At 42.4% G+C, this 18,004-nt stretch overlaps 1 protein-coding gene across 1 annotated transcript in view; it reads right to left on the reverse strand.

Moving 5' to 3' along the window:
* The window catches only part of RNLS (renalase, FAD dependent amine oxidase), a 228,762-nt gene that overhangs the window by 41,944 nt on the left and 168,814 nt on the right, over positions 1 to 18,004 (reverse strand). The window contains exon 5 of the mRNA XM_073685515.1: positions 17,104 to 17,277. Coding sequence (XP_073541616.1) covers positions 17,104 to 17,277 — 174 coding nt within the window. The remainder of the gene's footprint in view (positions 1 to 17,103; positions 17,278 to 18,004) is intronic.

An 18,004-nucleotide genomic window follows, 5' to 3' on the forward strand; every position in this document is an offset into this window, starting at 1 on the left:
GTGATCTGCTCCACCTCATTTTTTGCAGTGTCTACCTCTAACGAAGCAGGCATAAAAACATGGTCAACTGCTTTGTTGGACACTGCCAAGGACGAGTTTAGACATGGACAAGTAACTCCATTTGCATCATTACAGTCAATGTCCCCGTCGGCAGATACGTCTGAATTCCATGATGTGAACCCGGCCTAAGAGGCAAGGGTATGGGACCAAGCTGAATTGAGGCTCCAAAACTGTAAAGAAGTAGCTGTATCCATTAGCTGATCCAATGGCCCCACATACGTAGATTATATGACTATAAAGCACAGACACAATCACCACGCCTGTACCTGCTCACCGCAACGTGGACACAAATGGATTCTGTCTACAACTGTGTTAAAAAAAGATGCTTTGTGTAGTAGGAAGACATGAGGTAAATGGTATAACTGAATTTAGTCATCTGGATTATTTTGGCCAAGCATGGAGAAGTTGGCTACATTGAAGGTTATTGGATAATCCCTTAAAAAGATGAAATTTAAGGAGGAAATAAAATAATTGTAGCCATAACTGCAGGAGAAAAACACAGCTGTGAAAAGGGCTCTCCTTTCTGTTAGTTCATCAACAACTGAGTTCCAATTTCCATTCAGACGCTGAACTTGTTGTTTTCATGGAAGATTTACATAAAAAGTACTCTTAATATCCATGGCCGAAGCATAAAATAGCTTTTAGCAAAACATTGCTGACTTTTAGCTGTTCCTTTTGGTTAAGACGGCAGACAGGAAAGTAACAGGTTTTGGTTGTTCCATTAATTTGGTCATTTTCCTTATTTTCGTTGGATTTTTATTTAAATTACTATGAAAGAAAATTGCATCAAAAGCCTATTTATCCCATAGTCCCATCCCCGTTTCAGGAACGAAGTCAGTAACTTTCCAGTTCCCGAATAAAAATACATTCGTACTCTATATTTACTTATTGCAATAATATTCAGGGGATATTCGGGGATGGTCACTGAAACTTTAAAGGGGTGTCTGGATTTTGGTGGTTTTAGTCATGGAATATAATTAGACACACATGACGTGACATACATTGGACACACTGATATGACTGCACTGAATACTCTACAGCAGTAAAAGCCTGTTTCTGGCAAAAATAGAACACCTAGTTTCGAATGGGCCCAATTACATCATAGTGAGACGATACCATAGGATCCCAAGCATTAAAATTAAGATTGGCATACAATCTTCCATTACTACTTAGTAAAGGCCACTTTACTAAAGGCCCATAAAGCTAAGGTCACACCAACGTATTTTCTCTAGGCAGATTATGGTAATCACACTCTGATCAGAGTGTGATCCGACTTTCTCTAATAAGGAGAAGTTGAAAATTTTTTTTCTCCATCTTCTCCATTCTGTCTGTGAAAATCAGACCACACTCGGATGTGAGCAGCTAATAAATGAGTGTTTGCTCATTCATGAATGCTACCTATGTAAAACAATAATGGTAATTAGCATTCGACCAGTGCAAAATGTCCTTTATTTGAAATATCCATTGATTTTTCTATTTAATTGTGCCTTCCTGAGCATTTTATAATCCTCATTGGTATGTCATTAAATGTGAACCTACCAGCAATCAGAGTGATGAGATTTACAGGCAGCTGGGGTACAATAGAATTATGCTTGTTGATGCACAACTTTGTTTTGTTAGTTAAAGGGGTTGTCCAGTTTAGACACTATTAGGATATTATGAAACAATAGAGGAGGTGGGGTGGGGGTGTTCCATATTCAAGACCCTTATAAATTTCAGTGAAGAGCGTCATCAATAAATCTCTAGCCTTGGTCGCGCCAATGCATTATTGAAAACGTATTGAATTCAATATGCGCTGTATAATTTTTATTCCCCCTGTGGGGGTGCTGTAGTGAAATTAAACAAATGCTATTAGCCTCTACATATTACAGAATTTTGCTGAATGTCTAAGTAGAAGGATACCTTGTAATAATCTTGTCATCTTGACTCTCTTCTAACAGAGCTAACAATACATTAACAACAGAACAAATTAAAAATTAAACACTAGGTTTAATGCAAATTACCTCTCTCTTCTAAAAGAAAAGAAGAATCCCATTAATGCCATCTAGTAATGGTATCTATCCCATAGGTCAGCGCCCGACCCTTTAAAAAGTTTAGTGACTTCACTAGGTAAATTAGCCAAGCCATACATCTGTCCACAAATGGCTGTTTCTGGTTATTTATCCTTTATTAAAGGTGTCACGTACACACTTCTCAGCACATGACGTGGGGTGCGCCAGCAAGGGGTAATTTATCTCCTCTCACTCAATCCAGCACTCGATCTCAGTTTTAGGCTATAAAGTAAGCATAAATCATACCCCGACACATTCAGCACACCCCGATTTATTAACTTGCTGCCACCACTCATCAAACACACGGGGTGATGAGTCCCCAATCTATGTTACTGGCAGACAATCAAAAGATCACACACTCTCTTAAAGGCTATAGGTTCTTTAGAGCATATAAGGGTCAAACTTAAAGATTTTAAGCTTTAATATAAAAATATACAGTGCTCACAATAAAAGATATAAACAGATAAAAATGAAATGACACACAAATATGCAAAACAGTTCTAAAATAAAAAGGGGGAGATAACAGAAATACCTAAACTTTTCCATCTACAGTTATTTTCTGTTTCCTTGAGGGAAGGAGAAGTAAATTATGGATCACATCACCATACACAGCACTCACATGTGAACAACTTCTCTTTGTATCATTCAGCTTTTTATAGTCCTGACCATGGGCTGAATAGGAGATATCCTGGCTAATTACAGACCATGTGTTTGCTTTGAAGCTCAGGGCTCAGGAGCTAAGGTGCCGAGTTTGACACCTACAGCAAAAAGCCCCTATGTGCTTACAATACTGGTATATCCAGTTTCACCTTTTTGTCAACTAAATGTAACTCTACTGCTGTTATAATTTTCCCTTATTGATTATATATTTCATTTCCATAAAAGGATTTGTTCACTACTGGGCAACCCCTTCTTAATTTCTTCAGCCTGTATACTGTCTTCCTGCACCAGAGTCAGAACTCTGGACTCCCTGCGGTGTCCGACGACGGTCTGCCCTGATGGAATATAGAAAGGCTGCAGCCACTTATTGACACCAGGAGATGCAGCGGGAGATTGTAGGAGTGGCGCTAAGCCAGTAGGTAAGTATTCCGTATTTTTTTTCATTTAGCAATGCATGAACTAACAGAAAGGAGAGCCCTTTTCACAGCTGTGTTTTTCTCTTGCAGTTGTGGAAACAATTATTTTATTTCTTCCTTAAATTTCATCTTTTTAAGGGATTATCCAATAACCTTAAATGTAGCCAACTTCTCCATGCTTGGCCGTTTAATGCAGACATTGTTTGGCTGACTGAATGAGAGTCTAACAAATAGATTTTCTAGTCGATTCTTGATTAAAACATTTCAAAAACTTTTCTTCCATATTGTAAAAAGTGGCAATCACAATAAATCCAAGCATAATGTAGTTCCCTACGCATTTCAGATTAACCCGTTTATAACGTGGTCAGTAATAGTACGTCCATGTGCCCTAGGGCCAATTGGACCAGGGACATACTATTACTGACCGGTGATAGGGCCCCCACACAGGCTGTGTGAGCGAGATCGTCACCAGGTGACAGCTGATACTAACAGCTGATAGCCGGCACTCAGTGCCAGGAGTGGTCCGCTCCCGGTACATTAACCCCCGAAATGCTGCGATCAAAGTCGATCGCAGCATTTCGGGAGCAGGGAGAGGAAAGCAGTCCCTCTTACTTTGAATCAGAGACACGGCTGTCAGCACAGGGTCCCAATCGTTGCCATGGTGACCTGATGTTGTCATGACGACATCTAGGACAAAAAGACACCAGCAAGTTACTTTGATCATGCGCATTGCACAATCAAAGTAACTTGTGTCTGCAGGGCTGACAGGTCATAATGTATAACACTGATCCTTCACTGCCATACATTATAACTGCGATCTGACTGCAGAAAGTGAAAGTCCCATAGTGGGACTAAGTAAAAAAAAGTTGTAAAAAATATAAAAAAATATATATATATATATATATATATATATATATATCTATATATATATATAGATATATATATATAGATATATATATATATATTGCACCCATAAATATATATTATGGAAAAAACAATAAAAGTACACATATTTGGTACCACCGCGTCCGGAACGACCTAACCTATAAAACTGTCCCACTAGTTAACCCCTTTAGTAAACACGGTAAAAAATAAAAAACTAAGCAAAAAAAACGGTGCTTTTTCATCATACCGCCAAACAAAAAGTGGAGTAAAACGTGATCAATAAGACGAATATAAATAAAAATGGTACCGCAATGGTACATCATCTGGTCCCGTAAAAGAAAAGTTGCCATATCGCTCCATCAGCTGAAAAATAAAAAAGTTATAGCTCTCAGAATAAAGTGATGCAAAAAAAAATTATTTTTGCTATAAAAGTTTTTTATTGTGTAAAAGCGCGATACTTGGTGCATACCCGATGCAAACTCGAGTAACGAGCACTTGCACTCAAGACTGACAACATATTCAATATGATGACCTAATGTTATCAAATTCTGTGTCGTAGCCCTGGGTTCAAAATGTTCACTATACCCCTTGATAAAATCCTTGAGGGGTGTAGTTTCCAACATGGGGTCACTTGTGGCGGGTTTTCACTGTTTAGGCGCATCAGGAGCTCTCCAAACGTGACATGGCATCCTCTCTCGACTCCAGCCAATATTGTGTTCAAAAAGTCACACAGTGCGCCTTCCCTTCTGGTTTTCTGTATTTTCTGTATTTTCGCAGGGGTAACAGGAAAAAATGGACCCCAAAATTTGTTGTGCAATTTCTCCTGAGTAAGCAGATACCCCATATGTGGGGGAAAACCACTGTTTGGGCGCACGGCAGGGTTCGAAAGGGAAGGAGCGCCATTTGACTTTTTGAATGTAAAATTTGCTTGAATAATTAGCGGACGCCATGTTGCATTTGGGGAGCCCCTGATGTGCCTAAACAGTGGAAACCCCCCACAAGTGACACCATTGTGGAAACTAGACCCCTCAGGGAACTTATCTAGATGTGTGGTGAGCACCTTGAACCCCCAAGTCCTTTACAGAAGTTTATAACATGGAGCAGTGAAAATAAAAAAATCAAACTTTTTCCATGAAAATGATGTTTTAGCCCCAATTTTTTTATTTTCACAAGGGTAAGAGGAGAAAATGGATCCCAAAAACTTTTGTGCAATTTCTCCTGAGTACGCGAATACCCCATATGTGGGGAAAATACAGTGTTTGGGTGCACGGCAGAGTTCAGAAGGGAAGGAGCACTGTGTGACTTTTTGAACGCAAAATCGTCTGGAATCGAGAGCGGACACCATGTCGCGTTTGGAGAGCCCCTGATGTGCCTAAATAGTTGAAACCCCCCACAAGTGACCCCATTTTGGAAACTACACCCCTCAAGGATTTTATCAAGGGGTATAGTGAACATTATTTACTTTTGAAAAGAAAAACAACCGTAACCCCAACCCTAACATTAGCACAACCCTAACCCCAACCCCAGCCCTAGCATTTATTTTTTATGCCGTTCCTAGTGCGGTATAAGTGATTAGACGACCTTATTCTTCGGGTCGGCGCGACTACAGAGATACCAGAATGATATCAGGTTTTTATGATTGACGGCTGTCACACACTAAAAGACACATATTTTGTAAAATCTAGTTTTTGCATCGCCATATTTTGAGAGCTATAATTTTTCGATATTTTGGCTGACAGAGCCATCCGACGGCTTGTTTTTTGCAGGATGAGTTGACGTTTTTATTGGTGCCATTTTCAGGCATGTGACATTTTTTGATCGCTTTCTATTCCAGCTTTTGGGAGGCAGAATAAACAAAAACCAACAATTCACGAATTGTTCTACTCCACGTGTGGTAAAATTGATAAGGTAGCTTTATTCTTCGGGTCAGTACGTTTACAGCGGTACCACATTTATATCGTTTTTCTATGTTTTGGCGCTTTTACACAATAAAAGCTATTTTATAGAAAAAATTATTTTTTTGGATCACTTTATTCTGAGAGCTATAACTTTTTTGATTTTTCGGACGATGGAGCTGTATGGCGGCTTATTTTTTGCGGGACAAGATGACATTTTCAGTGGTACCATTTTTAATTATATTCGTCTTTTTGATCACATGTTATTCCATTTTTTGTTTGGCGGTATGATGATAAAGCATTGTTTTTTGCTTCGTTTTTTTTTTTTTTTTTTTTTTTACCGTGTTCACTGAAGGGGTTAACTAGTGGGACAGTTTTATAGGTCAGGTCGTTACGGACGTGTACTTTTATTGTTTGTTTATTTTTTTTTTCATAATAATATTTATTGATGGGTACATTATATTTTTATTTTTGGTGGATTATTTTTTTAAAATATTTTTACAATTTTTTTTTTTTTTTTTTTTTTTCACTTTCTGAGATTTTTTTTTACTTTTTTACTTTGTCCCACTCTGGGACTTTCACTTTTTTTTATTCTGATCCCCTGCATAGCATAGGGATGGAGCACCATCCCTGTGCCATGCAGGCAGTCAGCGCTGCACAGTGAGAAGATTGTTTGGTCAGGCAGACAGCGCTGGAGGCCGGAAGAGGAGGTGAGTATTGCGATCACCTCCCCTTAGCCAACGCAATGCTGCGATCGACTTCGATCGCAGCATTGCGGGGGTTAATGTGTCGGGAGCGGTGTGGGACCGCTCCCTGCACATAGTACCAGGTGTCAGCTGTGACAATCAGCTGACACCCGGCGGCGATCACGCCCACACAGCCTGTGTGCACGCGCGATCGCAATGACGTACTAATACGGGTCAGGCTCTTAAGTCCCAGGGCACAGACGCGTATTAGTACATCATGGGCCTTAAAGGGGTTAAAGGGGTTGTCCACTACTTTAGATTCCCCCCCAATGTATCCCCCCAGGGCCCCTAAGACTTTTTGTAAATACCTTCCGTTGCAGATAATGCCTGTGAGCGTTGCTATCACTGGCTGCTCACAGGCATCACGTGACCCCCGGCTGCAGCCGGCTCTGACATCCGCTGATGTCACGATAAGTGCTGGCAGCAGCTGGGGATCTTTTTCTTCCTGGTTCCACGGTGGATGCCAGGCTGTGTGCGGGGTTACCCCCCTGCGTCACACCCGGCATCCACCGCGCGCTCCGCCTCTCCCCATTCATTGGGAAAGCGTGCGGTGGATGCTGGGTGTGAAGCGGGGGTGTAACCCCGCCCACAACCCAGCAGCCACCGCGGGGACCCCAGCGCTGAGTCACGCCTCACTTGTCGTGACGTCAGCGAGCGGCCACCGATCGCGCCGCTCACAGGCATTATCTGCAATGGAAGGTATTTACAAAAAGTCTTAGGGGCCCCAGGGGGATACATTGGGGTGGTAATCTAAAGTAGTGCACAACTTCTTTAACCCTTAGGCTGCGTGCCCACGATGCGTTTTTCATGCGTTTCCGCAGCGGAAATGCATCAAAAACACATGGTAATCCGCACCCCATGGTCCCCAATGGTATTCCGCAATGTCAATGCACATGCTGCGGATTTTGCCGCAGCGTTTATGCAGCGCAAATAAATCCGCAGCATGTTCATTAATTTTGCGGAAGCGCCGCCATTGACTTGCATTGAGACGCATAGAATCCGTGTCTGTACATTTGTACAAGCGGATTATATGCGTCTCTATGTGCGGATGGTACCCAGTTCTGGAGGAGAGAAGACTCTCATCGAGACCTGGGTACCATTCTACCTGTGAAAAAAAGAATAAAATAATAAATAAAGTTTATATTCACCTGTCCGGCGGCCCCTGCAGCGCTTCTCCTTCCAGGACCTGAGATGACGTCGCGGTCATGTGACCGCAGGCTGTCTCGCAAGATGCCGGCAACCCGGAAGAAGCCAGGACGAGCGCGACAGCACACGCGGCGGGGGATCGGGGGTAAGTATAGCTTTATTTTTACAGTCACACTGTATAAATCCATGTCTTTTGCATGGATTTATATAGTGTGACCTAGTTGTCAAGCACTTTCCAAGTGATGCTATCGCCTGAAAAGTGCTTGTCAACCGGCATGCGGAAACACATGCGTTAACGCATGTGGGTACGCATGTGAATCCGCATGTATTCCGCATGTATTCTGCAGGAAAAACGCATGCACAATCTGCATGCGTTTTTTCTGCCAGGGAGATGCAGAAATGCTGCAAAAATTTTCTGCTTCATTTCTGCATCGTGGGCACATAGCCTTATAACTTAATAACCAACAAAAATGTTGGTTCCAAAATTGTGCTGATGTAAAGTAGAGATGTGGGAAATATTATTTATTAACCATTTTGTGTGACATATCTCTCTGATTTTAGGGCATGAAAATTCAAAGTTTGAAAATTGCGAAATTTTTGCCAAATTTCCAATTATTTCACAAATAAACGCAAGTCACATAAAATACATTTTACCACTATCATGAAGCACAAAAAAAAGAATCTGCGAATCAGCAGGTTCCTTTGAAGCGTTCCAGAGTTATTACCTCATGAAGTGACAGTGGTCAGAATTGTAAAAATTGGCCTGGTCATTAACGTGCAAACCACCTTCGGGGGTGAAGGGGTTAAGCAAAGCCCTTAATCATGCATTAGTTTAGTCTGAAACGTGTAGTAAACTACATCATGCTTGGATTTATTGTGAGTGCCAGTTTTTAACACATGGAATAAAAGGTTTTAAATTATTTTAATCAAGAATCAGCTGGAAAATCTCCTATTTGTTATGCTGTATTTGACCACAAAAGGCAGGAGTGGCATGATAGCCTCAATCAAGGAGAGCGGGACTATACCTGTCGGCATCTGAACGAGAGTCCCCCTCTCTCTAAATCAGTAGATTTAAGCAATGTAAGCACTTTTGGCTAATATAGTAACCATACTATAGCATGCCTTATTCATAAGATTAAATATTCAGAACTGATGTACGGCTAACCTACTTTCTTCAAATGTTAATTTCCCTTTAAGTGCTGACAGGTTGCTTCATTTTGCCCATGGCTTTTTTTTTCCATAGCACGATATCTTCACACTAGAATTTGAACACCCAGGGCAATTAATTTGTCACTAAAGCTGAGGTTTTCCATAGATACAACCTCTAGACACTGTGAGGTAGTTTGATATTTATACACCAATTGAAAAAGAATGATGTCACTGTTATATATGGACACCCCAGCCACACGGCAGCTTTACTCACCTAGAGATTCTCTGATGATTCAAGATGAAACTTTTCAGATACATACACTCAACATAGAAACTGCAACACCAAGAATTAAAAGTCTTCCAATTATGGAAATTGCAGAATGAATAGACATGTTAATAATTTGCTACGCTTATACACGAGTGGCATGCACAGTGATACAATGAAGCCTGTGTGACAATCATTAATGTGATCATTCGTTGGCATACAGTTTGCCTCCTCTGCCTAATGCACAAAAATAACTTCGGTCCTGGTGACTCACCCCCTGGGCCGTGGGGCACTCGGAGCCGGGCAATCGGGAAACGATGGGGGTAGTAGTGGCAACCCGGTTCTGTGGCTCAGGGTGGTCAGACCATTGGTAGCCTGCCATGTGCTGTTGGTAATGTCCGACTACGCCACCCGTGGATTGCGGTCAGTGCGAACCGCCGCTGCAAGGCAGACCGCTGGGGCTGATGGTGTATGCAGCTGGGGTAGTGTGACTCCCCACGGGAAGAGTGCGTCCCCAGGGCAGTATAGTAGAAGATGGGGGTGATGGTGTAGTGCGTCCCAGCGCCGTTAGTGCTGGAGGAGCAAGGAGCACACAGACAAAAGGTTGCAGTCCAGGGTCTTTACTAGAACAGGTGAACTGACACACAAACAGGCCCGGCTAGGAGGGGGGGGCCTGGACGTCTGAGAGCAAACGGGAAATTGGCCCTGGTCAAGGTGAGGGTGTAGGCCTACCGTGCTCTCTGCGCTCCTTCTGGCTATTTCCTCCTTATAGGGTAACAGCCCACGTTCCCGAGCTCACCGTGTCTTCTCGCCCGTATGGCCTGCAACTTAGGTCCCTTTCTATTCCCGGCCTGGTACGGTTTTGCTGGTCCCTTCTGGTGTGGCGGACCCTCCGGGCTTCTTAGGCCAAGGAACATACAGTCCACTGTGGACTGGTAATCTGCTGTAGGACGTGGAATTCTCACAGCCTCAGACGCCAAAGTCTGGTGGATTAGTTTCTTTATCTGCCAGGACAGACTCACTTCACCTCTTGTCCCTGGCTTGTGGCTCTCCTACTGCCACACGTCCTCTTAGGGTGTAATACAACTGTCCCTCACTGCTCTGGGACACCTCTCAATCCAGAGACAGGTCGTCCAGTTCTCTCTAACCCTGCCCCCAGTTCCAGCTTTTATAGGGGCAGCCTGCTCCCCCTACTGGCCTGAGACAGGAGGTATTGCATGCTAATGTTCCCCTGACCAGAGAACCTCCCCCTTGCTCTCAGACACAGCTTTATTATATTTGTGACATCCAGGCCAGGGTGACACACTGGCCCTGCTGGTTTTAGGTCCAGTGGGCGGTCCTATCAGTGAGTGACAGCTACAGTGGGGAAAATAAGTATTTGATACACTGCCGATTTTGCAAGTTTTCCCACCTACATAGAATGGAGAGGTCTGTAATTTTTATCGTAGGTACACTTCAACTGTAAGAGACGGAATCTTAAAAGAAATCCAGAAAATCACATTGTGTAATTTTTTAAATGATTAGATTGCATTTTATTGCATGAAATAAGTATTCGATACAATAGAAAATAGAAAAACAGAACTTTATATTTGGTCTAGAAACCTTTGTTTGCAGTTACAGATGTCAGACGTTTCCTGTAGTTCTTGACCAAGTTTGTAGACACTGCAGCAGGGATTTTGGCCCACTCCTACATACAGATCTTCTTCTTCTCCAGATCTTTCAGGTTTCGGGGCCGTCGCTGGGCAACACTGAGTTTCAGCTCCCTCCAAAGATTTTCTATTGGGTTCATGTCTGGAGACTGACTAGGCCACTCCAGGACCTTAAAATGCTTGTTATAGATCCACTCCTTAGTTGTCCTGGCTGTGTGTTTTGGGTCAATGTCATGCTGGAAGACCCAGCCACGACCCATCTTCAATGCTCTTGCTGAGGGAAGGAGATTGTTGGCCAAAACCTCGCGATACATGATCCCATCCATCCTCACTTCAATATGGTGCCGTCGTCCTGTCCCCTTTGCTGAAAAGCACCCCAAAAGTTTGATGTTTCATCAACCATGCATCACGGTTGGAACGGTGTGTGCCCTGCAGGATTTTAATACATGACAGCATAGTGTGTTACGAACGGTAATGTTTGAGACGGTGGTCCCAGCTCTCTTCAGGTCATTGACCAGGTCCTCCCATGTAGTTCTGAACTGATTCCTGACCTTTCTCAGAATCATCCTTATCCCAAGAGGCAAGAGCTTGCATATTGTCCTATAGCCCATCCCAGCCTTGTGCTGGTCTACAATTTTGTCCCTGGTGTCGTTAGACAGCTCTTTGGTCTTGGCCATGATGGAGAGGTTGGAGTGTGATTGATTGAGTGTGTGGACAGGTGTCTTTCATACAGGTAACGAGTTCAAACAGGTGTAATTAACACAGGTAATGAGTGCAGAGTAGGAGGGCTTCTTAAAGAAAAACTAACAGGTCTGTGAGAGCCAGAATTCTTGCTGGCTGGTAGGTGATCAAATACGTATTTTATGCAAAAAAATGCAATTTAATTATTTAAAAATCATACAAAGTGATTTTCTGGTTTTTATTTTTAGATTCTGTCCCTCACAGGTAAAGTGTACCTACAATACAAATTACAGACCTCTCCATTCTTTGTAGGTGGGAAAACTTGCAAAATCGGAAGTGTATCAAATACTTATTTTCCCCACTGTATCTATTGTAAGGCAGTGCTAGTCATCATAATGGGGGATACTCGCTGCACCGGGTCAATTAAGGCACATAAGCAATGTCCTTCCGATAATTCACAATGCAGTTTATTATTTCGTCATAAACCGCTAATCACGCAGTCCATCTTAGTATATGCCCGGCATGTTTACACCTATCACCTCCGGGAGCTTCTCAAGTGGCAGACCGGCATATTACACACATCACAATTCGGGAGCCTTTCCAGCGACAGATACGTCCACTTGGCTCCTGTTATAGCCCTCGGCTAGGCAACAACATAAATGTCCATATAACGCAGCGTTTTTACCTTTAGCGGGTTTTGGCTGCTACAGTCCGTTTATTCCGCCACCACTGTGGCTTTGCGGCTTTCCCAGGTGGGGGTCTCTAGCCGTCGTCCCCTTGTAGGCTACTGGTATGTCTTCCACACTTGATATCCAGCCTGCGCCTTTCAGGGTTCTGCACCAAGCCGGCTCTCCCTCAAAGGCCACTGACATCCACGCACCGGATCCAGGCTCGGCCTTCCAGGCTACCAGGCTTCACTCTCGGCCTCACTAGGCCTCACACGAACGGTGTTCCCACGCACACGGGAACAGGCCTTACGCCTCTCTCACCGGACACACCTGTCTCAAATTACCAGGGTTTATATATCCTGTGCACACACACACATGTACTGACAGGACCTTGCTGATGTCACAGTCATGTGATCAGTCAGCTGTGTGTATAGGTCCTGTGTGCTGTCCCAGTCATGTGTACAGACCTTTACTGTGCATACAGGACCTGTGTGATGTCACAGTCATGTGACCAGTCACCTGAGGGGGAAGGTATATGGTCAGGTAAAACACATCCTAGACCATTACCGTAATGCCAGCAAGTCGCTGCATTACACTATATATGCACTCTTAAACAAGGAAAACTGTCAGTCACTGACCCAAAATCCCAGAAAGAGCCGAGGTTTAAAATTATTGGATCACAAGTTGAGATAAGCGAATCTGAACCTAGTATCCGGTGCTGAATTCCAAACACGGACTTCTCCCATAAGTCCATTTTAGTGTTCGGAGTCCTGGGAGAAAGAGAGAGAGAGACAGAGGGAGACCAAAGTTTGGGTCCCCATTGACTTCTATGGGGTTCAGGTTCTGGTTAAAATTTGGATACAGTTCTGGTACCCGAACTGAACTTTGGACTAAAGTTTGGTCAAACCCGATGAACCTGAACTTCCACGCATCCACTCATCCCTAATCACAAGTCAGATTGAATCTGTCCACACAAAACTATATATCAATCTACTCTGCTCTCTCTGCTTTTTAACATGGTGTTTGCAGAATGGACTGCATTTTAATGGTGACAGGTTCCCTTTAATGTTGATTATGGTACAAAGTTTGTTAAACTGTCAGATTTGACAAACCATCTTGACCGACAGGTTCCCTTAAAATACTGGCTGAAAAAAAGTGATAAAATAAACAGGGCTTATTAATGGCCAATAGTAGGAAAGAGTAAAAATCAGAAGCATTGGATAATTCCTCTCTTGCGTCTAAGGCCAGCTGTAAAAAAAACAACACAATCACATGCTGCTTGCTGCTCACAATTATATTTCTTCTTAGATATTTCAATGAAGGAAGAAGATTTACAGCCCCTTCAACTTGTTGCATTAGGAATATTCGTTAGAGTAAAAGCATCTGTGAAGTGTAAATAGCAGCCAAAAAATGTAATCCCTTCCCTGGAGGAACTGGGGATACTATCAGAGGCACAAATGTATGCAAAGTATTACTAACGGTACGTTCACACTAGCATATAAAAAAATCGGTCCCGTTCTCATCCAGGAGAGTAGGACTATTTTTTCTCACTTGTCATCCATGTGCCGTCCGTGTACAATCCGTTTCTTACTCAGCAGCTATTAATCATTTACAGGAGCATTTACAGTTTCCTATGTTACTGAATATCAATGTATCCGTAAAAAACGGATGTCATACTGATAAGTGCACATATCCAGCCACAGGTGAAGAAAGCACTGGGTCGATGTACCCGCTAGATACAAGGGTTAATGTGTACGATGAGGGTCTTGAAACGAATCTGTATTCAGTTTTTGCTGCCTAATCTGAGAGCAGCATAGTGTAGAGACAGAGAACCTGATTCCAGTGATATGTCCCTGATTTTCAACAGATTGACCCCCTGGAAGTCTTCAGGAAAATGACGAGCCGAGGTCTCAATCTGCGCATGCGCCGCTACCGGCGCCATTTTACTGCAGACCATCACGAGATAAATCTGTGCAAGCGCCCCCTGCAGCTGGTGCTGCACAGGTGCGAGGTGAAGAGGATAATGACACCAGAGGGACCATGGCACAGCCGAAGATCCGCCCCATAGTCTCGCCCTACAGTCCTGCTCCGATGCTCGGAAACCAAAACTTCTAATGATGATTTAAAAAAACAAACAGGCTGCGGATTTCTTCACTGAATGAATGTATTAAATCAGTATACCAGTGGCATTATGGCCATATCTTTAGTTTAATATGCATAAGCCTGATGACAGGTTCTCTCTCATTTTACAACTTGTTGCCTTGGATACCAACTACTGCTGCCAGACATCAGAACATACGCGGTGCATACAAGCTCTATTTTATTGAGCTTGTAATCACTGTTTTGAAGCTGGCCAGTATCGCTGGAAAACGCTGTTACCTTCTAATCCCAGCCAACTTCAGGGCAGTTCTTACAAGCTAAACAGCAGCGGTGGTCGATTTCCTAGGCAACAAGCTGTAAATGAAAGAAAAGTGTTAATATTTCAAGAACGGCTGCAAATGTTAATAAACCGTAAATTGCAAAAGTGTTTGCTTTTACAAGCAATATCTGACAAAATCCATCTGTAACTATTTAATCAAAGCACAATGTTCCTTGCCCCACTTATTTTAGTAAATATAATATACACTACCGTTCAAAAGTTTGGGGTCATTTAGCAATTTCATTATTTTTGAAAAGAAAAGCACTTTTTTTTTTCATTGAAGCTAACATTAAATGACATTAAATCAGAAATACACTCTATACATTGTTAAATGTAGGAAATGACTATTCTATCTATAAAACTTCTTGTTTTTATTGCAATATCTACATAGGTGTATAGAGGCCCATTTCCAACAACCACCACTCCAGTGTTTTAATGGTACATTGTGTTTTCTAACTGTGTAAGAAGGCTAATGGATGTTTAGAAAACCCTAGAAAACCCTTGCACAAGTATGTTATCCCAGCTGAAAATGGTTTGGCTGATTTGAGAAGCTATAAAATTGACCTTCCTTTGAGCTAGTTGACAATCTGGAGCATTACATTTGTTTGTTCTATGAAACTCTCAAAATGGCCAGAAAAAGAGAACTTTCATGTGAAACTCGACAGTCTACTCTTGTTCTTAGAAATGAAGGCTATTCCATGCGAGAAGTTACCAAGAAACTGAAGATTTCCCACAACGGTGTGTACTACTCCCTTCAGAGGAGAGCACAAACAGGCTCTAACCAGAGTAGAAAGAAGTGGGAGGCCCCGCTGCACAACTGAGCAACAAGACAGGTACATTAGAGTCTCCAGTATGAGAAATCGACGCCTCACAGCTCCTCAACTGGCAGCTTCATTAAAAAGTACACGCAAACGGCCAGTGTCAATGTCTACAGTGAAGAGGCGACTCCGGGATTCTGGCCTTCAGGGCAAAGTGGCAAAGAAAAAGCCATATCTGAGACTGGCTAATAAAAGGAAATGATTAATATGGGCAAAAGAACACAGACATTGGACAGAGGAAGATTGGAAAAAAGTTTTATGGACAGACGAATCAAAAGGTGTTTGGATCACACAGAAGAACATTTGTGAGACTCAGAACAACTGAAAAGATGCTGGAAGAGTGCCTGACGCCATCTGTCAAGCATGGTGGAGGTAATGTGATGGTCTGGGGTTGCTTTGGTGCTGGTAAAGTGGGAGATTTGTACAAGGTAAATGGGATTTTGAATAAGGAAGGCTATCACTCCATTTGCAACGCCATGCCATACCCTGTGGACAGCGCTTGATTGGAGCCAATTTCATCCTACAACAGGACAATGACCCAAAGCACACCTCCTAATTATGCATGAACTATTTAGGGAAGAAGCAGGCAGCTGGTATTCTATCTGTAATGGAGCGGCCAGCGCAGTCACCAGATCTCAACCCCATGGAGCTGTTGTGGGAGCAGCTTGACCGTATGGTGCGCAAAAAGTGCCCATCAAGCCAATCCAACTTGTGGGAGGGGCTTCAGGAAGCATGGGGGGAAATTTCTCAAGATCACCTCAGCAAATTAACAGCTAGAATGCTAAAGGTCTGCAATGTTGGAATTGCTGCAAAGGGAAAATTTTTTGACGAAAGCAAAGTTTGACGGAGAAAATTATTCTTTCAAATAAAAATCATTATTTCTAACCTTGTCAATGTCTGGACTATATTTTCTAATCATTTTGCAACTCATTTGATAAATAAAAGTATGAGTTTTCATGGAAAACACAAAATTGTCTGGGTGAACCCAAACTTTTGAACGGTAGGGTACATCTTCACTTTTCCTGGAGCATTTATGCATGTATATTGATTTCCCACCTAACACTCCTAGCATATACCGTAACTATATATAAAGGAAAATAAAATTAAAGTTGTACAAAGGGTGCAACAGCTTCCATGAATATGCAGATGCTGTAAGCAGAGTACATGCTAGATGGCTAATTCAGGAGAGATACATGATGCCAGGGGTATGCTCATCGTTGTACAGATGATTGGACTTGATGTGTCTGTGAGATTGCAGCTTTGCGGTACTAATACATTAAACATGATCTGCTTCCAGTAGCTAGAGCTCCATTGCCTGCTCCACTGTGCCTGCATCGTCATTGCAAACAATCAATGCATGGACAACCCATTAGTTTCCAAAAATAGTCCCGTGAACAGGTGAATGTAAAATTTCCTAGCAATGAAAAGGTGTAGGAATAGCATCTAGTGCACACATGGTGACAACTACATGTCACCCAAGGCTTGTGGCTGCATCCATGTTCTCTTTAGAGCAGCAGTACTCAATTAAGCAACATATCTGATGATCCCCACCCTCTATTATCCCTGTGTTTAGGAGGAATAATGGAACCACTGACCTACATTGCGTTTTTTATCATCAATGGAGATGAAGCGTATGCAAGGATTATCATTGATGTACTTTGCTGCCCAGGGGACATCAATCTCTGTGCCAGTTTCATAAAAGAGTCCCAAAGCATATCGGGAGGAGTAGCTCACAGTTTCCAGTTGCCGCCTTTGGCTTTCCTTAATTACTGTAAGACAAAAAATATATATAAATAAATGACGATATGCAATATTCAGCGTGTTGATGGATTGCAGACTACATTTCTCATCATCTTTAGCCATTAATATATATATATTTAGCAATGAATCTCGGCGGTGCATCCACAGAAGAAAAAACATATAACATATGTATCTTATACCAGCAGTGTTTTAGAAAGGGGTAAAATATGTAATATAAGGATAGTCGCATTAAACTGTATTTGCACATTGAGCCCCTTTTTGGAATACGGTGGATTAGATAACCAATTACACAGCAATTTTCTACCTCTTGTTTAACTGTTTATTACTTTGTTACATTATTCATCGTTTTGTTTGTTTGATACGACATTGAAGTGAATCTGTCACCAGGTTTTTTGCTACCCCATCTTAGGGCAACATAATGTAGGGGCAGAGACCCTGGTTCCAGTGATGTATCACTTACTGAGCTGCTTGCTGCAGTTCTAATAAAAATCACAGTTTCATCTTCTACAGATCTACCAGTTCTCTGAATGCTGAGCTCGGTATAATGCCGCCCCCACCACTGATTGGCATCTTTCTGCCTATGCACAGTATACACAGAAAGCTGCCAATCAGTAGTGTGTGAGGGGTATACATCTTTCTGTGTACACTGTGTATAGACAGAAAGATGCCAATAAATTGTGGGGTTGGGATTACATAGAACTCATGAATATGGAGGATTACTTGGCAGCAGGTTTA

The sequence above is a fragment of the Phyllobates terribilis genome, unplaced genomic scaffold, assembly GCF_046119375.1.
Source record: "Phyllobates terribilis strain yellow unplaced genomic scaffold, ASM4611937v1 Scaffold_5__5_contigs__length_657084704, whole genome shotgun sequence".
In the NCBI taxonomy this organism is placed as follows: Eukaryota; Metazoa; Chordata; class Amphibia; order Anura; family Dendrobatidae; genus Phyllobates; species Phyllobates terribilis.